Source organism: Scardinius erythrophthalmus (assembly GCF_964197995.2).
Source record: "Scardinius erythrophthalmus genome assembly, chromosome: 12".
NCBI lineage: Eukaryota > Metazoa > Chordata > Actinopteri > Cypriniformes > Leuciscidae > Scardinius > Scardinius erythrophthalmus.
This window is the reverse complement of record NC_138232.1, coordinates 37,499,584-37,526,911: the sequence shown is the minus strand read 5'-3', so window position 1 is coordinate 37,526,911 and position 27,328 is coordinate 37,499,584. Positions and strand designations below refer to the sequence as shown.

Genomic DNA, 27,328 nt, shown 5'->3' with positions numbered 1-27,328 from the left:
CCGGTGCGAATCGCGTCTTGATAGCATAGGACAAAATGATATAGAAGACATAAGCTTAGTTTTCAGACATACGACTCACTCTAAGGGAGTAGGAGAAAAAAAAGAGATTTTGAGAGAAAAAAATATATTTTGTTTAAAAGTACATATTCAAGCTTTCTATATATTTCTCAGGTCTGTGAGACAAGTATAGCTTATCTGAGTTTCGGTTCATTTACAGTATGGAGACGAGCTCCAGTTCACGTGCTGGTGCCGTCATGATTATTTTGCATGCCATATTTACTTATTTATTAAATTCAGGCAATTAATTGGTTGGTAAAACATTGATTAAAATTAAGATACAATTAATACACAACGAAATTCGTTTTAAAGAAAGTCTTTCTACAAAAACAAACTTAATAAAGTGGTCTAAATCATGTCTGCCCACTCCATTTATCTCCCGATATATTGCACAAAATTATGATCTTACTCATGCTTTTCACTTTTCACATAATCAACATAGATTAAATTATTTATTTATTTATTTTATTTAAACATAAATATGAAACTAAATAGTTTTCTTTAATTTACTTCTTATTAAATTCAGGCAATTGATTGATAAAACATTGATTAAAATGAAGATACAATTAATACAAAACGAAATTCACTTTAAATACAGGTTTTCTACAAAAACAAACTTAATAAAGTGGTCAAAATCATGTCTCCACACAAAATTGTTATTTTATTTAAACATAAATATGAAACTAAATCGTTTTCTTCAGTTCTCAACAGTTCTCTTCTCTCAAGCGCGCAGCTGAGGCAGTGTCGCTGTCAAATATATCCATGGGAAAAGTAACGTTGCGCCGAATTGAAAAAGGAACTACGTTTCGTTACCAAATTTTTAGTAGTAACGCGTTACACTACTTTTTACCCGAAAAAGTAGTTACGTTACTGTAACGCGTTACTTTGTAACGCGTTACACACAACACTGATGACACGTCTGACATAGGCCTACTCACCGAGTTGTGGCATGTGTGACCTGGTCACGCTCACTGAATGCGACGAACAAATCGAATGATATAACATTTAACCACTTAATTAATTCGTGTGATTTAGTACGAATTCGCCTTGACTGTGTTGTTACATGCAATAAACAAATCCTACGATTTCATACAACCTAGACCTGCCGACGTCATAGTAGCTAGCAGCGCACGAATCGATTTTCAGTTGCTGAAGCGAATTACGAATTATTAGAACGCTTTATGACGTAAATTCAAACAGCAAATGTTTGTTGGGTTGACGGCGAGACAGACAGACTTTTCATGTGAGGAGAAAGTGGTTTTTAATGAGTTTGGAGCATTTTATGAGGATAGTTTGGAGGATATTTCTTTGTGTGGACTTTTTGAAGGAGTTTAGAGTTTCTGAGGAGAGTTTTATTCTTAATTTATTTGTTTTTATTTTGGTTGGAAGCGTTTCTTTTAATTTTGCTTTATTCTTGAGAATTAGGTAGACTTTATTTTTATTTTTAGATGGCTCACATTGGTGAAAGACAAGGTAAGTGTTTTAATTTTTCATTGTTTATTATTGATATGTTATAGTATGATGTTAGAATGTTAAACTAACAAACAAATGTGTGCAAGTTAACCAATTTAATCTCAAATTGCCCCTGCTAAATAAGCACATATTGTAGGCCTAAGTTACTCCTCTGATATGAAAAAAACTGCACGCCTTTTCTTTTAAAAAAATCATTCAAAAGTGAAATATGGACTGAGTCTTTGCGACTCTCAACCGTGTTTGACAGCTGCTTCTCTGCTAATAGGGAAGCTGTACGTTTAACTGCTTCAAGAACAGTGGCTACTGAGAAATGTCATTGTCATGTAGGCCTAATTAGCTTTACAGTTGCAAGTTTCAATGCATGTGTACCTTGCCATCTTTGTGCGAGAAAGAGCGGGAGAAAGAAAGCTTTCCATATATAATAAAATATAATCTCATTGGAAAAACATTTATCCTATTTTTTTGTCATATTTGTTTTCTTGGTCACGTGTCTTTCTGGGTTTTGGTTCATTTGCTGTTGTTGGCTGTAACGACCTTTGAAATAACTGAAATCATTTGAGCCCCATGTTATAGTAATGATGTTAAAAATAACAAGAACAAATGTAAAATCTTAACTGCTGCTGCTCTTTCAGCCTCGGGCCGCTTCAGATCCAGTGCTGGTTTCACCCAGATGGCTGTTCAGGAGTTTGGGAGGTTAGACTTTTGTGATCGCATTCAGAAACCACTGTCAAAACCAACCCAGCCATGGAGTCAAAGGGTGTCTGGTAAGATCACTCCTCTGCATTCTGAGTCGACTCAAAGGAAGAGGAAGCGGCCGAGCTCTGAGGATGAAGAACCCACCACTTCATTTGAGAGACCCGCCAAACGCTCTTGTGAAGGTCAGGCTTATTCTTAAAACATTGCTGAATTATTATTTCCACTGAAAATCTTCATCCACTGATTGATCTGAAGTAACATTCTTTAAGAATTTTAGTTACATGTTTTCAGTTGAAGATATTTCTTGTTATGTTGCAGAAGAGTATATAAAAGGCCCATTGCTGGGTAAAGGAGGATTTGGCTCTGTGTATGCCGGGACCCGCAGCTCTGATGGGTTGCCAGTAAGACATTTATTCAACAGCCCTTATTCATGATTCTGTGGCATAGCCCGTAATCTATACAGAGCATGAGGTTGTTGTCAGAATTACCAGGTGTCATTTACTGTGGTTTATCTGTGTGCAGGTTGCTATCAAGTATGTCTATAAAGACGAGGAGCATGAGGAGATAGAAATTGTAAGTTCAGTTTTGAATCTGTTGTGGCTATTTGATGTCTTATTGGTTTGCATCTGCGTTCAGTCCTCCAATGATAATTCAAGAATATCATGTCCTCTTTTGCCACTGCAGGACGGTCAGGGTCTGCTGCCGCTGGAGGTGGCATTGATGACCCGGGTCAATTCAGCTCCTGCCTGCCCCAATGTCCTGCGGCTCGTGGACTGGTTTGACCATCCCAGCCACTACGTCATGATCCTGGAACGCCCAGATCCTTGCCAAGATCTGCACAGATTCTGTGAGGAGAATGATGGCTGTCTGAATGAGAGCCTGGCTAAGAAAGTGCTGGTGCAGCTCATCAACGCTCTCAAACACTGCAAGAGCCGCAGGGTTTTCCACCGGGACGTAAAGCCACAAAACCTGCTCATTTGCACCGATTCACACGAGATCAAGCTGCTGGACTTTGGCTGTGGAGACCTGCTTAAGGACTCAGTGTACAAATCGTTTGCAGGTGGATGTTCTTATGTGATCATCTAATAGATGAGACATCTCTCTGTTTTGGACCGGAAACTTTTCAGCTGATCTCTTCCTCTTCTTGGGTCTCTCAGGCACTCCTTCATACACCCCTCCTGAGTGGTTTCATTCCCACAGATATCGTGCTGGACCTGCTACTGTTTGGTCACTGGGTGTGACGCTCTACAACCTCCTGTGCGGTTCTGTACCTTTCAGAAGCGCAAAGAGGGTCCGCAGACTGCGCTTCCCTAGTCATCTGTCTGCAGGTAAGAGATAGCAAACATTCAGTTGTTCACAAAGAGGAGACAGAAATCGTGGCCAGAGCAAGAAGTTCATGTTGTGTTATTGAAGTCAAGTACTGTGTTGTATGTAACAGATTGCCGTCATTTGATAAGATGGTGTCTTAGAGCAGCAGCGGACGACCGTCCCAGCTTACAGGACATTGAGCGGCATCCCTGGTTACACTGCACAGGTGGCCAATCACATCACACCTCTCTGAATGACTCTGTGTTCAATGCGTTTTTCTATCAGGATAAATGTAGACAATCGGTTGTAATTATTCACATAGGCTGAGCTGAAGTGTGGTGCACAGGAACGGCAGAGACAGCTGGACACCTGCAGTGAAGACGAGTGTTACCTGGGTCCATCCTTAAAAATATTCTTGTTTGTCGTAGGACCGACCCAATTATTATTATTTTTTCCTTTTAGTCCGACCGACTTGGTGGTTGTAAGCTTGTGTTAAGACCGACCGATTTTTTTTTACTCTTCAAACAACTAATACAAATGCAATAAAACAATATAAATTATATTTTAGTAAGTATTGTGAATATAAATTGCTTAGGCCAACATACAAACGTAGGCTACGTTCTTTCTTTTAAATAAAAACGCGTGGCGTCGTCTATGATTATTAGGGCTGTAACGATATGTGATATGAAACCGAAATCACGACACTCAGATCCACGAACCTGTGTCGCGGTGTGAGAAGGCAGAATCGCGACACAACCCTTCCAACTCCCAGAGTTATCCTTCCCGTCCAGATCCAATGCTACCACATCTTTAAATTACTATTGTGCAATTCCAGTGTTATGGACGTGACATTTGCAGTCAAAACTTGAAATATAAATTATCAGAAGATGCATTTAATACCAATATATTGAGACGTCTGTTTATATATCCATACTCCCTTAATAAAGGAGTCCAGATATTAGAAAAAAATCAGTCTACACATACGTTTTATATTTAATACGAGGGAAATACACATGCGTTACGGACATGACAAAAAATCTTTTAACTTTTAGGTGGCAAAATATTTTTTTGTAATTCCGTGAATTACACTTCGCAAACCAAAAGTAATACTACCCACCGGATGAAGAAGGGTTGGCAATTTGAGTTTGCATTTATGAGGAAAAAACAATGTTACGGACGTGACAGTTCTCCGTTACGGACGTGAGTGCTCTGAAAGCGGCACTAAAAGACTGCTTTAAAACTTTCACAGAGACCTCAAACAGGCACTTAAAACGCCAAATATTAAGGATTGGCATATCAAGCAAAATAATATTCGATGATTGTTCGAACACATTGAATCTTGAAGAAAAATATAGACCTAAATATATAGGGCAAAATATTTTTAAGGATGGCCTGGACATCAGGCATTTCGTGATGCTCTGCTTCACTCTGGACCGTGAAGGACTCCATATGGATGCTGGAGGAGCTGAATACGCAGCGCCAGCTAAAACCATGATGCTCATGGGGACACTTCCCTTAACACCTGATGTAGGCCTACTCATTACATCATAAGAAGAATGGCATCTACGCTAATGTTAGTCTTTCTGTTTATTCCGAGATTTACTGAAGTCAGCCGGATCCGGGCCGTATCCAGATCAGATGGTGGACCTGCGCCTGGACCCATCCACAACACATCTCTGAGGTGCCAGCCTCATCAGCCCTGTGAAGGCCTCATCGACACGACAGCCATCGGCACTGATCCTCAACAAACTCGTCTCCATACCGGCGTGATGACTCTGACTTCCAACCAGATGGAACTGAATAAATATTCTGAATGTTCTGATCCAGTCTGACATTTGACCTATAATGCTGCCTGAATCATGATCTACTGATGAATGATGACTGTTCGTTCATTGGCCAGAGGAGAACCGGCCCCACCTGAGCCTGGTTTCTCCCAAGATTTTTTTCTTTATTTTGCCACCTGATGGAGTTTTGGTTCCTTGCCACTGTTGCCTTGGCTTTTGGCTTGCTTAGTTGGGGACATTTAATATTCAACAATATTATTGATCTGCCTTACTTAATGTGAACGATGATGCAATTTTCTTCTAGAAACAAACTTTGTTGTATTATTTTCATGTTATCCCTGTGAAGCTGCTTTGATACAATCTGTATTGTAAAAAGCGCTATATAAATGAAGGTGACTTGACTTGATAAAAGAACATATAGACACTTTATAATCTTATTAGATAATTGCATTTGAAAGAGAAGTAATTGCATTACTTTCAATGAAAACATTTGAAATAGATTTGTAAAAGGTGTTTTAATGCATGTTTGTATTTTTTTTTTGGTTTTTGTTGCATTTACACTGTTCTGACCACTAGGGATCACTGTGGAGACAGGTGTCGGATTGTTTCGAAGCCTCGACACAATACGACACATTTGGTTAAACTGTTTCAGTGTTCCACGAAGCCTCAATCTGCCCATCACTAGCATGTACAGTAATTATTTTAATAAGGGAGGGTGACAAAATACTAGCCTGGCTAACGTCAGACCTCTCAACGCATTCTCATCCTAGGGCGTCATATAACTGACGCTTTTGACATTTCGTCTACATCCAACGCACGTGGCACCCTTTAGTGTCAATATGAGACGCAGATAACTTTGTTCGGTTATAGGTAGGTTTAGGTCTGGGGTAGGGTTAGGGTTAGACCGCTAGGAGGCGCCTTCTGGCCCATATCTATCTGCATCTCATATTGACGCAAAAGGGTGCCATGTGCGTTGGATGTAGACGAAATTTCAAAAGCGTCAGTATATGACGCCTTGGGATGAGAACGGGCTGGACCTCTTTCTCATTGAGACGTGGTCTGGGAACCACATGTTCATTTTCTCATATTTGAGGCGTGGTTTACGAATGCCCAGAGCCGTTTATTAGGCGCTACGAATGTCTATCAAATGCGCCTGTACTGTGCTCATAGCCAATCGTTTCAATTATACCAGATGACGTATGTAGAGCGGCAGAAATTCAACGAGGAAGAAGACGAAATAAACTTGCGTTCTAAACTACTTAGAACACTATCTAAGGCTGCATCGAAAGGAAACTTCGCATCTGCTGCCATGTTGGATCCATAGATATAAACAAACTGCTTCGGTGTGTCGCATAGACGTCGTCATCGTCTTGCTGCTCCCTCCCCGTTCTGTGATTGGTACCCTCGCGGAGGCGAAAATCTGGTCCATGGAATCCAGGCTGCCTAGCAGCGTGAATAAAATCGCGCTGCGCACAAGGCAGCATGGGGAAACCCAGGTTAACAAAATACAAGCATTAAAACATAATGTAACAAATCCACTGGAAGTGAGTGTAGACTTACCAAAGTGCAGTTTTATTTAAATTCAAACATGAACAAAATACCAACTAAACAAAGACATGACTTCCTAAACTTAAACATGAACAGAACTCACCAACAGCAGTTAAACTGACAATATTTGACAAGATACAATGGAAACGTGAGGGCTATTTATACACAAAGTCTAATGGTTTAACAAGACAAACCTGAAAACAATGAACCAATGAGAACGTGACACATGGAACAAGGGAACCAATCAGAATGTGACACATGAACAGGGGAAGCTCACGACAAGATCACGTGACGGGAATCACATGATAAACCAGGAAATCATGACTATGAAAATTTACAAAATGAGACATGAAAACAAGAACATGAACAAAACTCTAAACCAAATGCGACACAAGGCAGTATTTAAATTAGAACAGGGAGACGAATAAGGAAACCTGATTAATTTCATTGAGAAATTTGTCATGGGCAACAAGTTTGCCATTACAAATAAGCACATAACATACTCAACACATATTCACACAGCCTCTTGCCATTAATGTACATATAAACACACAATAACATGTCCACCCATATACATTCAACAGTCTTACAACACAAAACAGCCTATAATACAATATACTGTAGAATATCAACATGACACTAGAATTTAAACCTAAAAGCATTAAGGTAAAAAATGTATGCAAAACACAGAAGAGACTCAAAATTGGCAGTTATAAATTAGGGTTGGTTTATATTGGTTATATATTGTTTTCTGGAACCCGTGTACTAATTGCTAAAAGTGATTGAAAGCAGTGACTTGGAAATCTATTTACAGATACAAACAGGATACATTAATTAAAGCAAATTAATTTGAATAAAAAAGTAATTAAATGGAATAAAAGTCAAATCGAAATTGTTTGTAGAATTTGTTCAGCCTCCCTGGTAACAGCTTCAAGTTAAACATTACTATGGCAAGCTGTTTTAACATTTAATGCACTTTTTATTTTACTATATCTCTTTACATCAATATTTTTTTCTACTTAAAAACTATAATTTTGTTATTTTACTAACCCAACTAATTACTCATCTGGGCTTTCCAATAGGTTGCACGTAAGGGGGGAAAAAAGTAGCACGATTCTTTCTGCTAGTTGGGCAGAGAAGCTGTGTACAGCTTTGCAAGAATCGCCAAAAATTCCGTGATGGGCCCCCGGAAGAATTAAGTTAAGGAAAAGGTTGTGGGTGGGCTTACGTTGCCATGACACGCGGGACAACAACGGGATTGGGTTTAGGAGAAAAAGAACGGGACGGTTGGGTTTAGGAAACTTTAGGAAACACACAGGACACGATCCCTGGTCTCCTGGGTGAAAAATCCTGTATTGTTTGACCCATCCACCACCCTATCCAACCGGATTTTCAGCCTTTCATACTACTCGCTACCGTAGTCGCTCTTAATGCTACAGAATTGTGCTGACCATCACGAAAAAAAAAACAGATAAACGTGTCCATGTAGGCTACTGTACACGAATCAATAGATTCAATTACGTGACCATTTCACGAACTGCCGTGAGACTGGGCTGGTCTGACAGGGTGGGGGGCGTGGCATCACGATGGATGATGATATCGCCCATCGGCACAACCCTAATCCTAGTGCCTATTTATTGTGTATAATTAATTTTCATTCTATACTAGTACCTATTTAATAGATACTAGTAGTTATTTGTTAGGTACTAGTACTTATTTATGAGACACTAGTATTTTTTTAATTGTAACTAGTAACATTTCTTATGTTACTAGTCAAAACTGTTTTTTTACTCGTCTTATGTTATGACTAGTCAGAACGACCACTGTAGAGTTCAATTAAAAATCTTACTAGTAAAATAAAAAATCTTAGTAACATTTGAAATAAATACTAATATCTAATAAATAGGCACTAGTATCTAATGAATAAGTACTAGTATATAAGAATAAGGACTAACTAATGAATAAGTACTAGTATCTAATAAATAAGTTCTAGTATCTAATGAATAAGTACTAGTATATAAGAATAAGGACTAACTAATGAATAAGTACTAGTATCTAATAAATAAGTACTATACCAATTTAATAGGCTCTAGAATCTAATTAATAGGTACTAGTATCTAATGAATGAGTACCAGTCTCTAAAAAAATAAGAACTATCTAATAAACACCTACTGTGTCTTTTAAAAAGGTACTAGTATCTAAAGAATAGGCACTACCTAAAGCAGGGGTCACCAAACTAAGGCCCGCTGGCCGAATCAGGCCCGCCACCCCCCTTTGACTGGCCCCCCAGCCCCTCTGCCCCCCACTACTTGAACCGGCCCTATGAGGCAATCCCCAAAAGTCGTCATGGACGGTATGTCATGGTACGGGCGTCACAGTTTGGTGCATACATCTACACGGAGAATACAAGGTATAAAAATAAATAAAACTTGCGTGCAATTTAATTAATGTAATGCGGAACTACTGTTAGATACGCGGATTCTTAGGGACACCTAATCTGTTGCTCCGCCTTAGCTCTGAAGCAGGCTGCAGTGTAAAGATTGCAATGCTGGAATATGTTGAGAGAGAGGTGTGGGCACGATCGAAAAGTCGTAAAGTGTTTACTTATATTTGTGTGTGTGTGTGTGTGTGTGTGTGAGTGTGTGTGTGTGGCGCGGCCGCGATCGAACAGTGGAAACATAAAAACATACTCCGTCATTTAGTTTATGCAGGACATCATTCAAACTGCAAAGTGATTAAGTTAGGCTACTGTTAATTACATTTTTAAGGAAAACAAATATATTAATCTGAAATGTAGCACATTAATTTTCAATTAATTCAGGTACAATTACCAAACATATCAAGGTATTTTTATTAATTGAATTAATGAACTAATTATATAAAACTATTGTCATGCACTACAAATAAACTGGTTCTATGCCTTTACTTTATTAATAAAACTTATTTAAAAAAAATACAAGGCTTAAGACATTTATTTTTCTTTTGGTGGTCCAGCCTGAGACATGCACAAGCCTTCTGCATTTTTGTTTTGCTTTTCCCTTCATTGTACCCAACCGTGATGTCTGAACCGAGGTATGAACCAAACCGTGACTTCTGTGTACCGTTCCACCCCTAAAAGAGAGTGCAGAGTTTTCAAAGAACAGTGGACCAACGATTATTTGTGAAGAATAACTTTAAATAAAACAAAGTGTGAAGACTCAAGTCTCAATTACAACTTTTGCAAACCACTAGTAAAGATAAACAAATATGTGCCAGGAATCAAGTGTTGATATAGTAGTGTGGATATAGTAGTGGGGATGGCTGTGCCATGCAGGCTAGTAATCTCTACTACACAATGAGGCCTGCTGGTGGTCATTTTGGTCTGGGTCATACAATTCTATGTTATATAGCTGACCCGGCCCCGGCCCCCCATCACAGTCAGGAACGATAATGTGGCCCCCAGAGAAAAAAGTTTGGTGACCCCTGACCTAAAGAATAAGCACTAGTACTTAATGGAATAGATACTAGTACTAGTAGCATGAAAAAAGATACTAGTAGGTTTTAAGGATTAAATGTTAAAACGGCTTGCCATAACATGAAGGAGTATGTGATGAATGTGAAGTAACTGCAACACAGAAAAAAATAATGAATTACATTATAATTTTGGAATTTCACATCAAATATATCAAAAGCATGGTAAATATTACGGTAGCTGTGCTTTTACTATACATAAGGTTATACAGTAACTGTGGTAATAGCACGGTAAGGGTTATGGTTACTGTGCTATAACTACAAAATACCAAAGTAGGACTTCTGTAACTTTGGTAAAAGCATGGTAATGTTTGGTGTTACTGTACTATGAATACAAATTACCACAGTAGAAGTACAGTTTTAGTTACTACAATGGCCGGAGTGGGATCCATTTTCAGCCTGGGATTTTAATGAGACCACTAAAATGTCATGTTACACAGCTGTATAAAAACATTGATATTGTCTTGATGGCTTTTCTTACTTTGGAAGGGAATATTGATTGCCTCACAAAAATAATAACTCATTTACTTTTAAAAGCAGACGGATAATTCAAAATGTTTTCCGTTATTTTGACAGAAAAACAATAAAGAACAATCAAGAAAAAACATACCGTAGTCAGAACTAAAAGATGTGAACTTGCAAGCCCTGTCTGTGAAACCAGGGCTATATTTATTTTATATTTATTATTTAATTAAATATCATACCTATTATTATTATTTATTTACATGTATATTACAGGTCATACCCTCAGTATTAAACAGTCTCAGTGATTATGCAGATTTAGTTCTTAATAGAGCTTTAGGCAGAAGATGAGCACTGCTGCTGGACCTGCTCAGTTAAAGTGTTCCCATTAAAACTGAACAGGCATCAGCGGCTAACCATCATTGCTCTAACATTCTCTTCATGAAATATAAAATTATCTGGCCCTTATTTAATAAAATTCAGCTTTAAAATGACCAATCTCAACATAAAGCTTCCCATATTCCTCCCCAGCACTCCAACCCCTTTTACACTGACATTTACGCACCATTTACTCACAGCACAGCACCATTTACTTACGCTTTGCCACATTTACGATTCATTTAGGGCCATTTCCTCCTTGAAGGCTTGAAAACACTTTTTGAAGAATATTTGTAGAAAATAAACATTGTCAGTGAAGAAACCAGAATTAGCAACATAAAGTCTGATCTTACAGTGTTCATTCTTTCATGGATCGTCTCAGAGCGTTCTAACCATTAACCATTCAGAAATGTTGTCTACATGTTGTCACTTCTTATTGTGTCTCTCCATCATTGTCTGAATCTGGTTTGAACATAAAAGGCTAAAAGTTTTAGAAATTTTCAGTTTTCAGGTTTTCAATTTTCAGCTGTTGTAGCTCCGCCCTCGGTGCAGGAAGCAGCAGCTCATTTGCATCCAGACACAAAACGATGCATTTTTGCTCACCCTCAAAAATTGACAACTTTAACATGCTATATAAAAATATCTGTGGGGTATTTTGAGATAAAACTTCACAGACACACTCTGGGGACATCAAAGACTTATTTTACATCTTGTGAAAAGGGCATTATACCACCCCTTTAAGCAAGTAAGACTGACGTCAAACAAGAAAAGAAGAAATACAGTGCCCTCCACAATTATTTAACCCCCTGGTAAATATGATCAAAATTGGCTGTAAAAATAAATCTGCATCGATTATCCTTGTGATCTTTCATTCAAAAAATGTGCAAAATTCTAACCTTTCATTGAAGTAAAAGAATTGAAAGTGGGGGGAAATCACATTATGAAATAAATGTTTTTCTCCAAAACATGTTGGCCACAATTATTGAAACCCCTAGAATTTTTTACGAGTAAAATATCTCTGAAGTATATTCCCATTATTATTTACCTTTTTTAGTACACCAGGGTGACTAGGAACATGAAACTGTCCAGCTATGACTTCGTGTTTCACAGGAGTTTAAATATGAAGAAACACAAAGGCCAAATCCCCTTAATCATCCATCACAATGAGTAAAACCACAGAATACAGTTCTGATGCGTAGCAAAAGATTGTTGAGCATCACACACTAGAAAGTGGCTGTAAGACAATAGCTAAAGAATTGAAAATCCCCATTTTGACCATCAGGGCAATAATTAAGAAGTTATAACCAACTAAAGATGTTATGAATCTGCCAGGAAAAGGACGTGTGTCTATATTGTCTTAATGCACGGCGAGTATGAAAGTTTGAGTGGCCAAAGACTCTCCAAGGATCACAGATGGAGAATTGCAGAGATTAGTTGAGTCTTAGGGTCAGAAAGCCTAAAAAAAAAAAATATCAAACAACCCCTACATCCCCACATGTTGTTTGGGAGGGTTTAAAAAAAAACCTCCTCGCTCATCCAAAAACAAATTCCAGCAAATTTAATTGTCAGACACGACTGGATCTTCAAACAACACAGGGTTCTGTGGTCAGATGAGACTAAAACAGAGCTTTTTGGCAGCAAACACACTAGATGGGTTTGGTGAACACAAGGATAAAAAGTACCCTATGTGTACAATTTAATATACCATTGGATCTTTAATGTTGTGGGCATATTTTTCTGCTGGAGGTCCTGGACTTCTTGTTCAGATACATGGCATTGTGGATTCTATCAAATATCAACAGATAAAAAATCAAAACCTGACGCCTTCTGCTAGAAATCTTATAATATGCCGTGGTTGGATCTTCCATCAGGACAACGATCCAAAACAAACATCAAAATCAAAACAAAAATTTGTTGTGGAGCACAAAATGAAGCTTCTGCCATGACCGTCTCAGTCCTCTGACCTGATGAGTGGGCTGAACTGAAGAGGAGAAGCACCAACATGGATCTGGGAATCTGAAGGATCTGGAGAGATTCTGTGTGGAGGAATGGTCTCTGATCTCTTGTCAGTTATTCTCCAAACTCATCAGGCATTATAGGAGAAGACTCAGAGCAGTTATCTTGGCAAAAGGAGATTGCAAAAAGTATTTAATAAAAGGGTTTCAATAATTGTGGCCAACGTGTTTTGGAGAAAAACATTTATTTCATAATGTGATTTTCCCCCCACTTTCAATTCTTTTACTTCAATGAAAGGTTAGAATTTTGCACATTTTTTGAATGAAAGATCACAAGGATAATCGATGCAGATTTATTTTTTACAGCCAATTTTGATCATATTTACCAGGGGGTTCAATAATTGTGGAGGGCACTGTATGAACAGAAGCGGTAAACACTGTCTAACTTCTGGTTTAACAGAAACCTTTTCATTTTCCTCAGTAAAGATTACTTAAACTGCATCACTGTATAAATGGAAACTTTCATCCTTCATATCTTAGAGTGAGTTATGATGCGGATGGAGTTTTTAATATCCATGTGACAACGGCAGTCGATATTTCATTAAGATGAATGTAAGCAACAGACTAAAAATGTCCCATGACAAATCAGCGTATATGAAATAAAACAAGATGTGCAGACAAACACTGAATACCCTGCTCTGCCTCACAGCACTGATAAAAGAAATATTATCCAGATCAGTTAAGATCATATCAGTGCTGACACTCGCTCACACGTCCTCACACACGCGACACGAATGATGACTTAGAGATCAGGCCGTTCCAGATCCAGTGCTGTTTTCACCCAGATGGCTGGTCAGTTTGGGAGGTTTGGTGATCAAATTCAGAAACCAATGTTAAAACCAACCCAGCCATGGAGTCAAAAGGTGTCAGGTATCGCTCCTCTGCATTCTGAGTCGACTCAAAGGAAGAGGAAGCGTCCGAGCTCTGTGACTTTGAGGCTGTTTTTGAGCAGCATTCCTCCGTGTATGAGTGTAGCGAGTGACCTGAGGTCGAGAAGAGAAGGTGTAGCGTTGTGGAGCGTCCACTGCTGTCAGAAATGAGATATGTCTTTGTCCATCCCAAATGACTCAGTCCTGATAAACTATGAGTCTTACCCTCAAGAAGAGACACGGCCCAATAACATTTTATAAGACATCGGTCTCGTCTCTGTAAACTGAGGGGAAATGAACAGTTTTATTACATTGATCTTCACTTCAGCTAGAAACAATGTTTTGACTTGTGTTTCCAACTCTCTGAAGAATTTGTCTTATTTTTATCTTTTTCTGCTGGAAGCATCATGACGCATAATTTTGACATGAACAGCAAATTCTTGAGACTCTAAAGCCATCAACACAATGTCTAAAACGGGTAATTAATACCACAGCAAACATAATAAGTGCATTAGTGGTTCTGAGTGGTGTCTTTAGATGGAGTTTGATTTGCATAATAAATGAAGTCAGTTATTCCCTCGTTTCATCCAAGACAATTATCTGTTCATCTGCCTTACCTGATCAGCTGGATTTTCCTCATGTGAAACAAGATAAGAGGAACTCAGGTTCAAATTCCCTCCAGTATCAACTTGAGTGAGAGCCATGAACTCTCTGGCTGCTCTGATATGATCGGCAGTATTAGTTCATTAAACAAGAAATTACTATTGAATTACTTCCATTTTAGACACAGTAGCCTATTACAAGTTACTTTGTCTAGTTTTGTTTAACCAGTTAAAGTAGTTCCAAACGAAGCCACAACGGTCTCTGAGAAACAGTAGTGGTGCTTCAATCCTGAATGAATCAATGTTTTTAAGCCAATCGGTTGGGCGAATGATTCAACAACAGTTATTTTTCTTCTTTCAGCAAATCTGTCCATCCAAGACAACTATCTGTTCATCCATCTCTTCTGTTCAGCTGGAAATTCCCCCATATATGAAACGATAAGAGGAACTTTCAAATACCTCTCCGGTCCTACCAAAATGAGAGCCATGATCTCTGGGCTCTGTTCAGATTTAAAAAATTGTGTAGTGTGTTACAGTCTAATCGATCTTGAATTAATCGCTACATAAACTCAAATGGGAGAATCTTGCACAATATTGCCCTGTGGTTGCATTAAAAACCCACCTGATTATTGTCAAAATGATCAAGGTTCACATACAGAAACACTTGGGTTGTTTGTCTTCAGGGATATCTGAACATTTAGTGCTTGTGTATCTCTCAGTGTTTCCTCAGTAATTGAGCGTTATTCGGATGGGACTATAGTTTAACGAGAGGTGGGGTAAAACAATAATTAGCTTCTCTGTGATTTTAGTCCCGTCCGAATGTGCCATCTCAGTAATCATTACGGACAATATCAGTAAAGATTACGGCGATTTTTACCTTCAGTAAAAAGGTCCGGAAAAATTACCTCAGGTAATCCTAATCCCATACGAATCGACCAATATGTATGTAAATATTTCATCATTTCCTATTTAAAAGTTGTTTTTCGCTTTATTTCAAGTATGGAGACGCTTGGAAAAGCATTCAGTTGCGCTCTAGACGCTGGGAAAAGTCTGTGGCAAAACTCAAGTGTTTTCCACATACCATTCAGATCAGAAAGAAGATTGAAAGCACTTGTTAGAGGCACGACATTTTTTTTAGCGTTAGGTAAGTGCCTATTACCAACACAATCCAATATGAAGTTAATTAATACATCGTTCGACCGGACATAATAGGTGTGTTTGCGCACGTGATATCAGGAAGCAACGTAATACGCACATGACGAAATGAGGGTGACGGCGATGTACAAATCAAGTTACCCCTCCCACTTCTGCTAGTTTTACCAGTAGCACCTCACTGCAGTACACGAGATCCAGGGGGCGGAGTTGGATCCAGATCTAAGGGGTGGAGATTGGTAGGTTTAGGTATACGTAAGGTGGGAGGAGTTGGATCTGGATCCAACTCCTCCCCCTGAATGTCGTGTTCTGCAGTGAGGACCATCTCAGTTTTACTGAGATATCTTACTCCATCTACCCTTGTAAAGTTAATCCCGTCCGAATAGGGCTAGTACGCTTGTCTGCTGAAGTTACTGAGGCAAGGCTGACATAACAAGCTTTTTCTTTCTCAAAGATACAGTCCAGAACGCTCTGCCTCCTGAATGTCCTGTGCCTGTGCTCAGTGAAAAGGTTTTCCTTTGAAGAACTCCCTTAGGAAAGGAAATGTGTTTTTCACCTATAATGATTTAGGGATTCACTCTCAACCTTCCAGCAGCTCAACCTCTCTGCTGTGACATTTGTAATCTTCTAAAACTCCTCAAAAATTTATGAGACATAATAATAGCAGAGTTTTGAGGTTGTTAAGAGTTTATAATTTCTTGAGGACAGTGTGCTATTTTTTTTCCTCATTGATTAATTTTTAAGTGGTGCATGATAACATTTTTCAGCTGTCGGTCTGATATATACAGTACACATTTTATGTTTTTGTAAACTTTATACTTTTAAAAGCAATACTCTATTCAAGGACAGCTTTTAAAGGGACAGGAACATTCTGTCCTACAGTAGGTCTGTTTTGATCTGGTGCTGAAATGCTTAGGTTGACAGATATAATAAAATGACCAGTTATATGGTCCCCAGAGTCAGAACAATTGCCAGTAAACAGTCAATTCTATTCATAAATTGAAACAAATGCAAAGTTCCCAAAAATGAGTAATATATAAATCTGACAACAACTGTCTGTTATTGGTTTTCCACTCAACATATTCCCCACAGAGCGCTTGAGTAGGAGTCCGCACTGTGGGACTGGCAGGTATTAGCTACAGTCATTTTTGAGGTAGTAAGCGAGGCAGGCCCCATGGTGAATTGAGATTTTAATTGGGACAGACAGAGCAGTGCAGTCAGTGTGAACAGCCTGAGGCAAACAGAAGATGGCGCCACAGTCATATTGTTCTTGGATCAGCTGAGCCAGTATGGCAAGCCATTTTGACTTTTATTCATTCCCAGGATATGAATTTGTGATATGAGCAATACAATTTTCACATGCTTATTCTTGATATCAGGAATTCGATTTCTACTAGTAACAATGGCAATTTCTGATATCAGGAATTACATTTCCACTTGTACAATTTTTAATTCTTGATAGGCTATCAACAATGACATCATCATCACTCGCAGAAATATGAATTTTTGATATCAAGAATTTCATTTCAACTAGTAAAAACTATAATTATTGATATCTGTAACTGTATTTTCACTAGTTAAATGTCACATAAGGCTGCCATTCAAATTCAATCGCTGATATCACGAGGAAATATTCTTAGTTGAAATTCCAATTTCACATGAATACAATTCATACTAGTAAAAAATCATAATTTTTTATTACTTATAAATTCCTGATATCAAAAACTAAATTTTCACTAGTTGAAATGTTAATTCTTTATATCTGTAAATTTAATGTTACATTTGTTATTTCTGATATCTGAAAATGTGTTTCTGATATAAATAATTAGGAGATTTCAGATATCTAAAATGGCTTTAATAACAATCACATTCATGAAACCAGAAATTAACATTGTAATTAACATTGTATTGTATATAATTAACATTGTCACTAGTAATAATTCTTCCTGGTAGCAATTCAATAGTTGATATCAAGAAAAGACATTTGCACTAGTAAACATGTAAATAATTATATCAAAGAATATATATCAAGAATTAGATATCAAGAATACTAGTTGAAATTAAATTCTTGATATCAAGAATTCATATTTCTGTGAGTGAAGACATCATTGTTTATAGCCCATCAAGATTTTACATTTTTACTAGTGGAAATGTAATTCCTGATATAAAAAAAATGCCTTTGTTACTAGAAATCTATTCCTGATAGAATGATCATTTTAACTATAATGAAAATTGAATTGTTGATATGAAGAATTTATATCCTGGGAATTAATACAATTCAAAACAGCTTGCCATAGAGGCAGTCAAGTGAACGACACGCAAAGAGGCTCAACCCTGAGGGTGTCATTAAGCTGTCGCAAAAGAGGAGAGCACAAGTTGTCGGTTTAGAGAGCCACAAGCCTTGTGGAAGTCAATATTTTGAAGGCTAACTCATTAGATTTGTCTTCATGACTTTCTAATAAACTCAGCAGGGATGTAGTAGCCTATAAGGAACTTTTCTGGCTTATTTTGGAGATTATTGATTAAGCGATTTCCCAAATAAGCAATGGCGAGGTCCTTATGCCACTTGCTTATTTAAAAAAATAAATAAAGATTTGCCGTAACATTAATGCAAAACTATTCTATGCCTTGTCTATCGATGTTAAGAAAAGTTTCCCACTTTTTTATCATGTTTTTCCCTGATGTTTCACCATCTTCTGACTCACAGAAAATCACCCAATCTTCCCACACGGTGCCGTGGAAAGTAGAGGGAGCAAATTAGGTGGCTATTTCAGTCTTCTGTAGCTGGAAAGGTGATATCTTCTGCATCCATCTTTCTGAGCATGTGAAAAATTAATTAGGGATACGTACCTGGTGTTGCTCGAAGCAAATGGTACAATGCATAAGTCATCAGGACAGATTGCTGCCTGTCACCTGCACAAAAAGTCACAGCGTTAGGCTCATTAATGGCATTCATAGATTTGCCAAGGGAAAATGCCAAAGTGTGTGAGAATGACAGCCTGGACATGCTGTTCCCACACACTTGCCTCGAACTGTCTGTTGTTTTTCTGTACCTCGTTCGCTCACTAGCAGAGGTGGATTGTATTTATCTGTTCCTCATCTACCTCCTCTGCCAAAATGACAGGGTTATCATCAAAAAATAAACAAATATGGTACATATACAAATACAGTGTATTACTTTCATAAAATTATTCTGTATGTTTTTTTTATTAAATATATTTATATATAAATATATTTATTTTATAATAAATATCAATCCACTTATTTCCTAAAACTTGCATTAAAACGTTATATTCTTGTATATATAAATATACAGTATTTATATTAAAACTAGTGCTGTCAAATCAATTAATTGTGATTATTTGCATCTAAAATAAAAGTTTTTGTTTATTTAATATATGTGTGTATACATATATATATATATATATATATATATATATATATATATAAATGTGTGTGTGTGTGTGTGTGCGTATGTGTATGTAATATATACACTCACCTAAAGGATTATTAGGAACACCATACTAATACTGTGTTTGACCCCCTTTCGCCTTCAGAACTGCCTTAATTCTACGTGGCATTGATTCAACAAGGTGCTGAAAGCATTCTTTAGAAATGTTGGCTCATATTGATAGGATAGCATCTTGCAGTTGATGGAGATTTGTGGGATGCACATCCAGGGCACGAAGCTCCCGTTCCACCATATCCCAAAGATGCTCTATAGGCTCTATGCACGATCGCTTCCGCGTTTTGTCTCAGCCCGCCCAGTTACATCCGGTGCTGCGTCAGAAGCCGTTTTTGCATTAGGTGGAGATAATGGCAAATTACACTCTCTGTTTACAAGAACTTCCAGCGGTTAACGTGAATGATGTTAACAATATTGTGAGGCAGTTAACTGTCACAAATATGAGTAAGAAAGAGAAGTTCTTTAAATTAAAAAATTTCGAGCTACATCGACAACTTTGAGGGTGAGTATTCTCTCATATCACGCGAAATCCGACTAGCGAATCAGTTTCTAAAATCGTTGTCTCCGTTTCTGAGAAAATGAATTTTATTAAAGTGAATTGTCCTATAGAATGCGCTATGCGGAAGTAAAGACGCCGGCTGAGATCCTACCGGAAATATGTCAGCAGCGTTCGTGCATAGAGCCTATTGGGTTGAGATCTGGTGACTGTGGGGGCCATTTTAGTACAGTGAACTCATTGTCATGTTCAAGAAACCATTTTGAAATGATTCGAGCTTTGTGACATGGTGCATTATCCTGCTGGAAGTAGCCATCAGAGGATGGGTACATGGTGGTCATAAAGGGATGGACATGGTCAGAAACAATGCTCAGGTAGGCCGTGGCATTTAAACGATGCCCAATTGGCACTAAGGCCAATTGATGCCCAATTGTTTTCTAAAGTGTGCCAAGAAAACATCCCCCACACCATTACACCACCACCACCAGCCTGCACAGTGGTAACAAGGCATGATGGATCCATGTTCTCATTCTGTTTACGCCAAATTCTGACTCTACCATCTGAATTTCTCAACAGAAATCGAGACTCATCATACCAGGCAACATTTTTCCAGTCTTCAACTGTCCAATTTTGGTGAGCTCATGCAAATTGTAGCCTCTTTTTCCTATTTGTAGTGGAGATGAGTGGTACCCGGTGGGGTCTTCTGCTGTTGTAGCCCATCCGCCTCAAGGTTGTTCGGTTGTGGCTTCACAAATGCTTTGCTGCATACCTCGGTTGTAACGAGTGGTTATTTCAGTCAAAGTTGCTCTTCTATCAGCTTGAATCAGTCGGCCCATTCTCCTCTGACCTCTAGCATCAACAAGGCATTTTTGCCCACAGGACTGCCGCATACTGGATGTTTTTCCCTTTTCACATCATTCTTTGTAAACCCTAGAAATGGTTGTGCGTGAAAATCCCAGTAACTGAGCAGATTGTGAAATACTCAGACCGGCCCATCTGGCACAAACAACCATGCCACACTCAAAATTGCTTAAATCACCTTTCTTTCCCATTCTGACATTCAGTTTGGAGTTCAGGAGATTGTATGCATTGAAGCACGCCTAAATGCATTGAAGCAACTGCCATGTGATTGGTTGATTAGATAAATGAGAAATTGCATTAATGAGAAATTGAACAGGTGTTCCTAATAATCCTTTAGGTGAGTGTATATATACACACACACACACACACACACACACACACACACACACACACACACACACACACACACACACACACACACACACACACACACACACACACACACACACATAATATATAAATAATAATATACACAAAACTTTTATGTTAGATGTGATGAATCGCGATTAATTGATTTGACAGCACTAAAATAAACATACAAATATTATTATATAACCCTTGTGCATCGTTTAAATTTACTACCTTTCGTTATGTTTGTGGCTGAAAACAGCCACTACTTTAAACTGCTGTAAAAATGTATCAGATAAATATTTTTTTCAATTTTTTTTGCATAAATCTATTAATCAACCTCTGTCCTGCTCAAAAATACTAAATGTTTAAAAAAAATTCAGGATTTTAACTCTTTAATTGCCAAATTCGTAAATTATGTCACTGATTTGGGGGGGGAAAAAACACAAAATTACTCATTTTCAATATAAAATGTGATTGTGGACTGGATTTTTTTTTACCTTTTATCACAGTCTTGGACATGTCAAAGATTAGAAACAACATTGGTTTTGATGCATTGTTAGTTTTTGTGCAGCATCAGATTTTAACTTTTTCTCCCTCATTTACTGTTCGTGGCTGTTTTTGCCCCATTGACTTCCATTATAACCACATTTTTTGATTGCAAGGTCATGACACCATATAATCATGCATTTTTGATTGTTGGTGGTTTTCCCTGTTGGGAAGAGGTAAAATTTGTAATTTTTACTGTTGATAACCAGGTGGCACCATTAACCCTTTAGATAGGCCTGTGCCAAAAAAAGCTTAGTTTCTGGCTTTTACATGGAGTTATATGGAGTATAATAGCATAATAAAGTGTGTGTGTGTGTGTGTGTGTGTGTGTGTGTGTGTGTGTGTGTGTGTGTGTGTGTGTGTGTGTGTGAACTCACCTTGATGCGTCTGAGAAAATCAAAATATGCACCTCAGCTCTCAGATCTACATGGAGTAAACAAAAACAAAGTGTATTTATGCATCTGCTGCCTTTTGATGGTGAGAAATGCAGACTAAACAAAAACAAAGCAAGTGGTTTTAAACGCGTGCATGCAAGCCTGCTGGTCATTTGATGGTGAGAAGAGCAGCAAGCAACATGAGAAAGGGCTTGACTTGTAGTGAAGTTTTAGAGATGATTATGCAGCCTGACCCTTCCAGCGAGCTGCAGGATGTATCGTCTTCTCCCTCTGACACCACAGACTCAGGAGAGTCAGATCCTGATTTGGATGTGGCACCCTCATCATCCTCTCTAGCTTCCACTGAAGGCGAGGAGGATTCGGAGGATCCTGGATCTGGGTGGATTGGGAGAAACGGCGAAGTGTGGTTTTCCACCAACGCGGAGACAACTCCCTTTCTTCAGCCTGCCAGAGGCGTGACTCCAGGGCCGACGCGCTATGCCATTACAAGGCATAGTCATACATGTTTGTATGACTGTACAAACATGTATGTGTTGACGCAAGTCATGCTGACAATGAGGTCAATCATCTCCTCCGTAAAAAACAGATTCAACATGGAATCCATGTTCTGGACCCTTGCGAAGGCATAGCGCGTCGGCCCTGGAGTCACGCCTCTGGCAGGCTGAAGAAAGGGAGTTGTCTCCGCGTTAGTGGAAAACCACACTTCGCCGTTTCTCCCAATCCACCCAGATCCAGGATCCTCCGAATCCTCCTCGCCTTCAGTGGAAGCTAGAGAGGATGATGAGGGTGCCACATCCAAATCAGGATCTGACTCTCCTGTGTCTGTGGTGTCAGAGGAGGGAGAAGACGATACATCCTGCAGCTCGCTGGAAGGGTCAGGCTGCATAATCATCTCTAAAACTTCACTACAAGTCAAGCCCTTTCTCATGTTGCTGGCTGCTCTTCTCACCATCAAATGACCAGCAGGCTTGCATGCACGCGTTTAAATCCACTTGCTTTGTTTTTGTTTAGTCTGCATTTCTCACCATCAAAAGGCAGCAGATGCATAAATACACTTACTTTGTTTTTGTTTACTCCATGTAGTTCTGAGAGCTGAGGTGCATATTTTGATTTTCTCAGACGCATCAAGGTGAGTTCACACACACACACACACACACACACATACACACACACACACACACACACACACACACACACACACACACAAACACAAACACAAACACACACTTTATTATGCTATTATACTCCATATAACTCCATGTAAAAGCCAGAAACTAAGCTTTTTTTTTTGCACAGGCCTATCTAAAGGGTTAATGGTGCCACCTGGTTATCAACAGTAAAAATTACAAATTTTACCTCTTCCCAACAGGGAAAACCACCAACAATCAAAAATGCATGATTATATGGTGTCATGACCTTGCAATCAAAAAATGTGGTTATAATGGAAGTCAATGGGGCAAAAACAGCCACGAACAGTAAATGAGGGAGAAAAAGTTAAAATCTGATGCTGCACAAAAACTAACAATGCATCAAAACCAATGTTGTTTCTAATCTTTGACATGTCCAAGACTGTGATAAAAGGTAAAAAAAAATCCAGTCCACAATCACATTTTATATTGAAAATGAGTCATTTTGTGTGTGTTTTTTCCCAAATCAGTGACATAATTTACGAATTTGGCAATTAAAGAGTTAAAATCAATGATTTTTTTTTTAACATTTAGTATTTTTGAGCAGGACTGAGGTTGATTAATAGATTTATGCAAAAAAATTGAAAAAAATATTTATCTGATACATTTTTATAGCAGTTTAAAGTAGTGGCTGTTTTCAGCCACAAACATAACGAAAGGGTAGTAAATTTGCCCACAGTGTACTGTTGAGTTTTTGAAAAATTTCAAAGCATTTTCCCAAAATATGTGTCAAAATAAGATTTGTCACCAAAAATCATTCCATTTGCTGAAACACAGAAAAAGTTATGGCCAAAATTAGACTCAAAAATACCCCATAGTGGATGAAAACATCCCCAACAGCACATAAGGGATAATATATATTTATGGTATTTATATTTATATTACATGTATTTATATTAAATTATTTTTTTCTCATTTTTATGTAGTAAATAGGAATAAACAATCAGGTTGGTAATAGTTAAAAAAGGTAAACCATAAACCATAGGGCCAGCATGTGCAAAGTGTGATCTTTTTCTTTTGCAGGAGTCTTATATAAACACGAAACGGATGTTTCTGTGTGGGAATGGGTCACTGCAGCATTACCAAAAACTCCCAGAGCACCTGAAGCTGTCGCTGTACACAGAGAACAGGGCTGTGAGTAATGGCTGTATGGGATGCGGTCGCCACTGGAGAGGCTCACAGCCTGTCCTCCATATTTATGATGAGCACATCCTCTTTTTACTGTACTTCCTCTGGAATGTCATCTGTAACCTATTTAATTTTTCGCTCTAACTTTCATGTGAAGCAGTTTGGTGACACCCAATGCCTGATTCTCAAGTGTCCTTGCAAATATAGCACACAAGTTGTATATGGTCATGCTTTTTTTTGGAATTTAACAGCCTCTGGTCATGCTTTCTTTGTATTACGGAGCGCAGTGTGAACATTCTGTAAAATATCTCCTTTAGAGATTCACAGAACAAAGCCAAGGCCAAAATTTCCAGGTCCTGTTCCTTTAAGACGGCAAGCATTTGAGTTACATTTTTAAAGAGGCAGTTAACAAACATCACCACTGAAAAGTTTGGGGTTTGTTTTTAATTTATTTTTTTTATTTTTTTGGTTAAGAAATTAATACTTTTATTCTTTAAGGTTGCATTACTTGATCGAAAGTGACAAACACTTTATCACAGCTCCAAAAAAAAAAAACCCTGATTCAAATAAATGCTGTTCTTTTGAACTTTCTATTAATTAAAGAATTCTGAAAAGAATGGTTTCTACAAAAAATATTAAGCAACAGTTTTCAACATTGTTAATAATAAGCAGCAAATCAGCATATTATAATGATTTCTGAAGGACCATGTGACACTGACGACTGGAGTAATGATGCTGAAAATTAAGCTTTACATCAGAGGAATACATTTTTAAAGTATATTCAAGTAGAAAACAGGTATTTTATACAGATATTTCACAATATTATTATTTTTTTTTTTTGCTGTATTTTTGATCAAATAAATGCAGACGTGGTGAGAATATGAGACTTCTTCCAAAAACATTCAAATAATCTTACTGACCCCAAACTTTTGAATGATAGTGTAGAAAAAGTATGTGAACACTCCTTTCAATAAAGCTTTGGCTATTCCAGTATTTTCCAGTGTAGTGCACCATGTAGTGTATATGTACAGTAAAGATGTCACACACTGCTGCAGAATTGACAGAGCTGTTGGATTTCCTCATTCAGAATTTCATTTTCCTTTCATCTGCCTTAATTTAGTTTCAGAGCTCGCTTCTGCGTTCTATTTTGGGAGTCCATTTCTGAAGGTTTCAGGAGATTAGAGATGTGAGGCTGAAGCTCACAACAGCTCTTCTGTGCATGACCACGTACAGCTCACCAGAGACCACACATTTCTGCATGCCCAGACCCTCTGTCTGTCCAGACACACACACACACACAACTGACTCTTTATTTCTGTTACGTTTGGGCAGGGATGAAGTGAGGTGAGAATCCAGTTGCAACAAATTTTATTCAAAACCAAAACTAAGACAATCCATACCGAGAGTAAAACCAGGAACATGAAACAGCGCAAGAGCGCAACAGTACATGCAAAGACAACAACTGACAAACCAAGCCTGAAACACCGGGGAATATATGTACAGGATAACAAGAGGTTAACAAGGCACACCTGAAACTAATTAGTCACTATGACAACTAATGAGGGCAACTATGGCAACAAACACTGAACCAGGAAGTAAACACACAAACAACGGGGAACAGAACACACTTCAAATCAAGCGTCCACAAACACAAAACCCAGACATTGGAGCAGAGACCAGGATCATGACATTGCCCTATTTGCATAGCATGACATATTTTCTTCTGGAAACAAACTTTGTTGCATTATTTTCCTGTTATCTCTGTAAAGCTGCTTTGAAACAATCTGTATTGCAAAAAGCGCTATATAAATAAATGTGACGTAACTTGACTTGACTCAAAGGAGCGACTTCCAGACACTCCAAAACAGTCCACGAGGGACGTGGAGTAGATGTGGACCTGAGAGCGGAATGGAGGGCCTGGTCCATGGAATGGAGGAAGGTCTGGAGGTAGAAGTACTGCAGGTAGCCAGGACAGAGCAGGCTGGTCAGGTGTAGTGATGGGAAGTTCGGATCATTTTACTGACTCTCTTGTTCGATCTCGTTCGTCAAAATGAACTAATCTTTTTTCAAGTCATTTCGTTCATTTAAGGGGCTTTAAATGTTATACTTTTAACAGGCAAATTCCCCCAACACACCCACCTATGCAATCTTGATCATATTCTGAATTAGGAAATCATTATAATGCAGTCAAAAATAATTTACAGGGAAAATTACTTCAACTTCCGAGTCTTTCGTTCATTTGTCACGTGACAGATGCAATGAACAGATGCAGATGTTCAAGAACGACTCATCACTAGTCAGGTGGCCAAGGCGGATCAGGCTGAGCAGGTGTTGGTTAATTATTGATCTTTATATGTATTTCTGCAAGTGATGACGTCATTGTTGATATCAAGAATTAGCATTTTTACTAGTGTAAATGTAATTCCTGATATAAAAAAACTGAAGATCCCCACTGTAGATCAGATGGGACTGGTGACCACCACAGAGGTGCAGGCGGGACTGCAGACCACTTCAGGGGAATCAGCGAGACTAGGGAACTTGAGACAGAACAGGCAGGGAGTTAGGTAGCGATCTCCATGGTTGTACTGTATCTGCGCAGGCAAAGAGTTCTAGTGTGACCTCTTTATTTGTATCAGGGCGGACAAGATTTTCACAAGCGACATTCGTGGTCTTGTCAGGCCAGACAGGCCATTCGAGGATGACCTCCATGATTGTGTCACGGCTGGCAGGAAGTTTAGAGTCAGCCTCTGAGGTTATAGCCAAGCCATCAGGGGACACAGAAAGTTCAGAGGAAAATGCCACCGCTGCCTCGGGAGAAACAGGCGAGGCGTGTGGGAGCACAGAAGACACGGGAACAACCTCTGGGGCAGACAGTGCTGAGGCCGGCCGGATTGAGAGCGCAGAGGCTAGTGGGCTTGAGAGCCCAAGACTGCTCGCGCCGACATCAAAGGGGGATCCGCCACACTGGACATCGGTCTTGAACGTCTTGAGATGGGTCTGGTGGGAGGCATGACGGTCGAAGACTCTGGCATGGCAGCCATGTT

General features: G+C 38.6%; 1 protein-coding gene across 1 annotated transcript; it reads left to right on the top strand.

Moving 5' to 3' along the window:
* Positions 1-1,505: 1,505 nt before the first annotated feature.
* LOC308699635 (serine/threonine-protein kinase pim-1-like) lies at positions 1,506-26,852 on the top strand (the record flags this gene model as incomplete). The annotated part of the gene is made up of 9 exons (XM_081380531.1): positions 1,506-1,530; positions 2,163-2,408; positions 2,545-2,627; positions 2,749-2,799; positions 2,911-3,286; positions 3,384-3,554; positions 3,665-3,746; positions 26,126-26,268; positions 26,743-26,852. The coding sequence occupies 9 exons, from the start codon at positions 1,506-1,508 to the stop codon at positions 26,850-26,852; spliced, it is 1,287 nt and encodes a 428-aa protein (XP_081236657.1).
* Between the last annotated feature and the right edge of the window lie 476 nt (positions 26,853-27,328).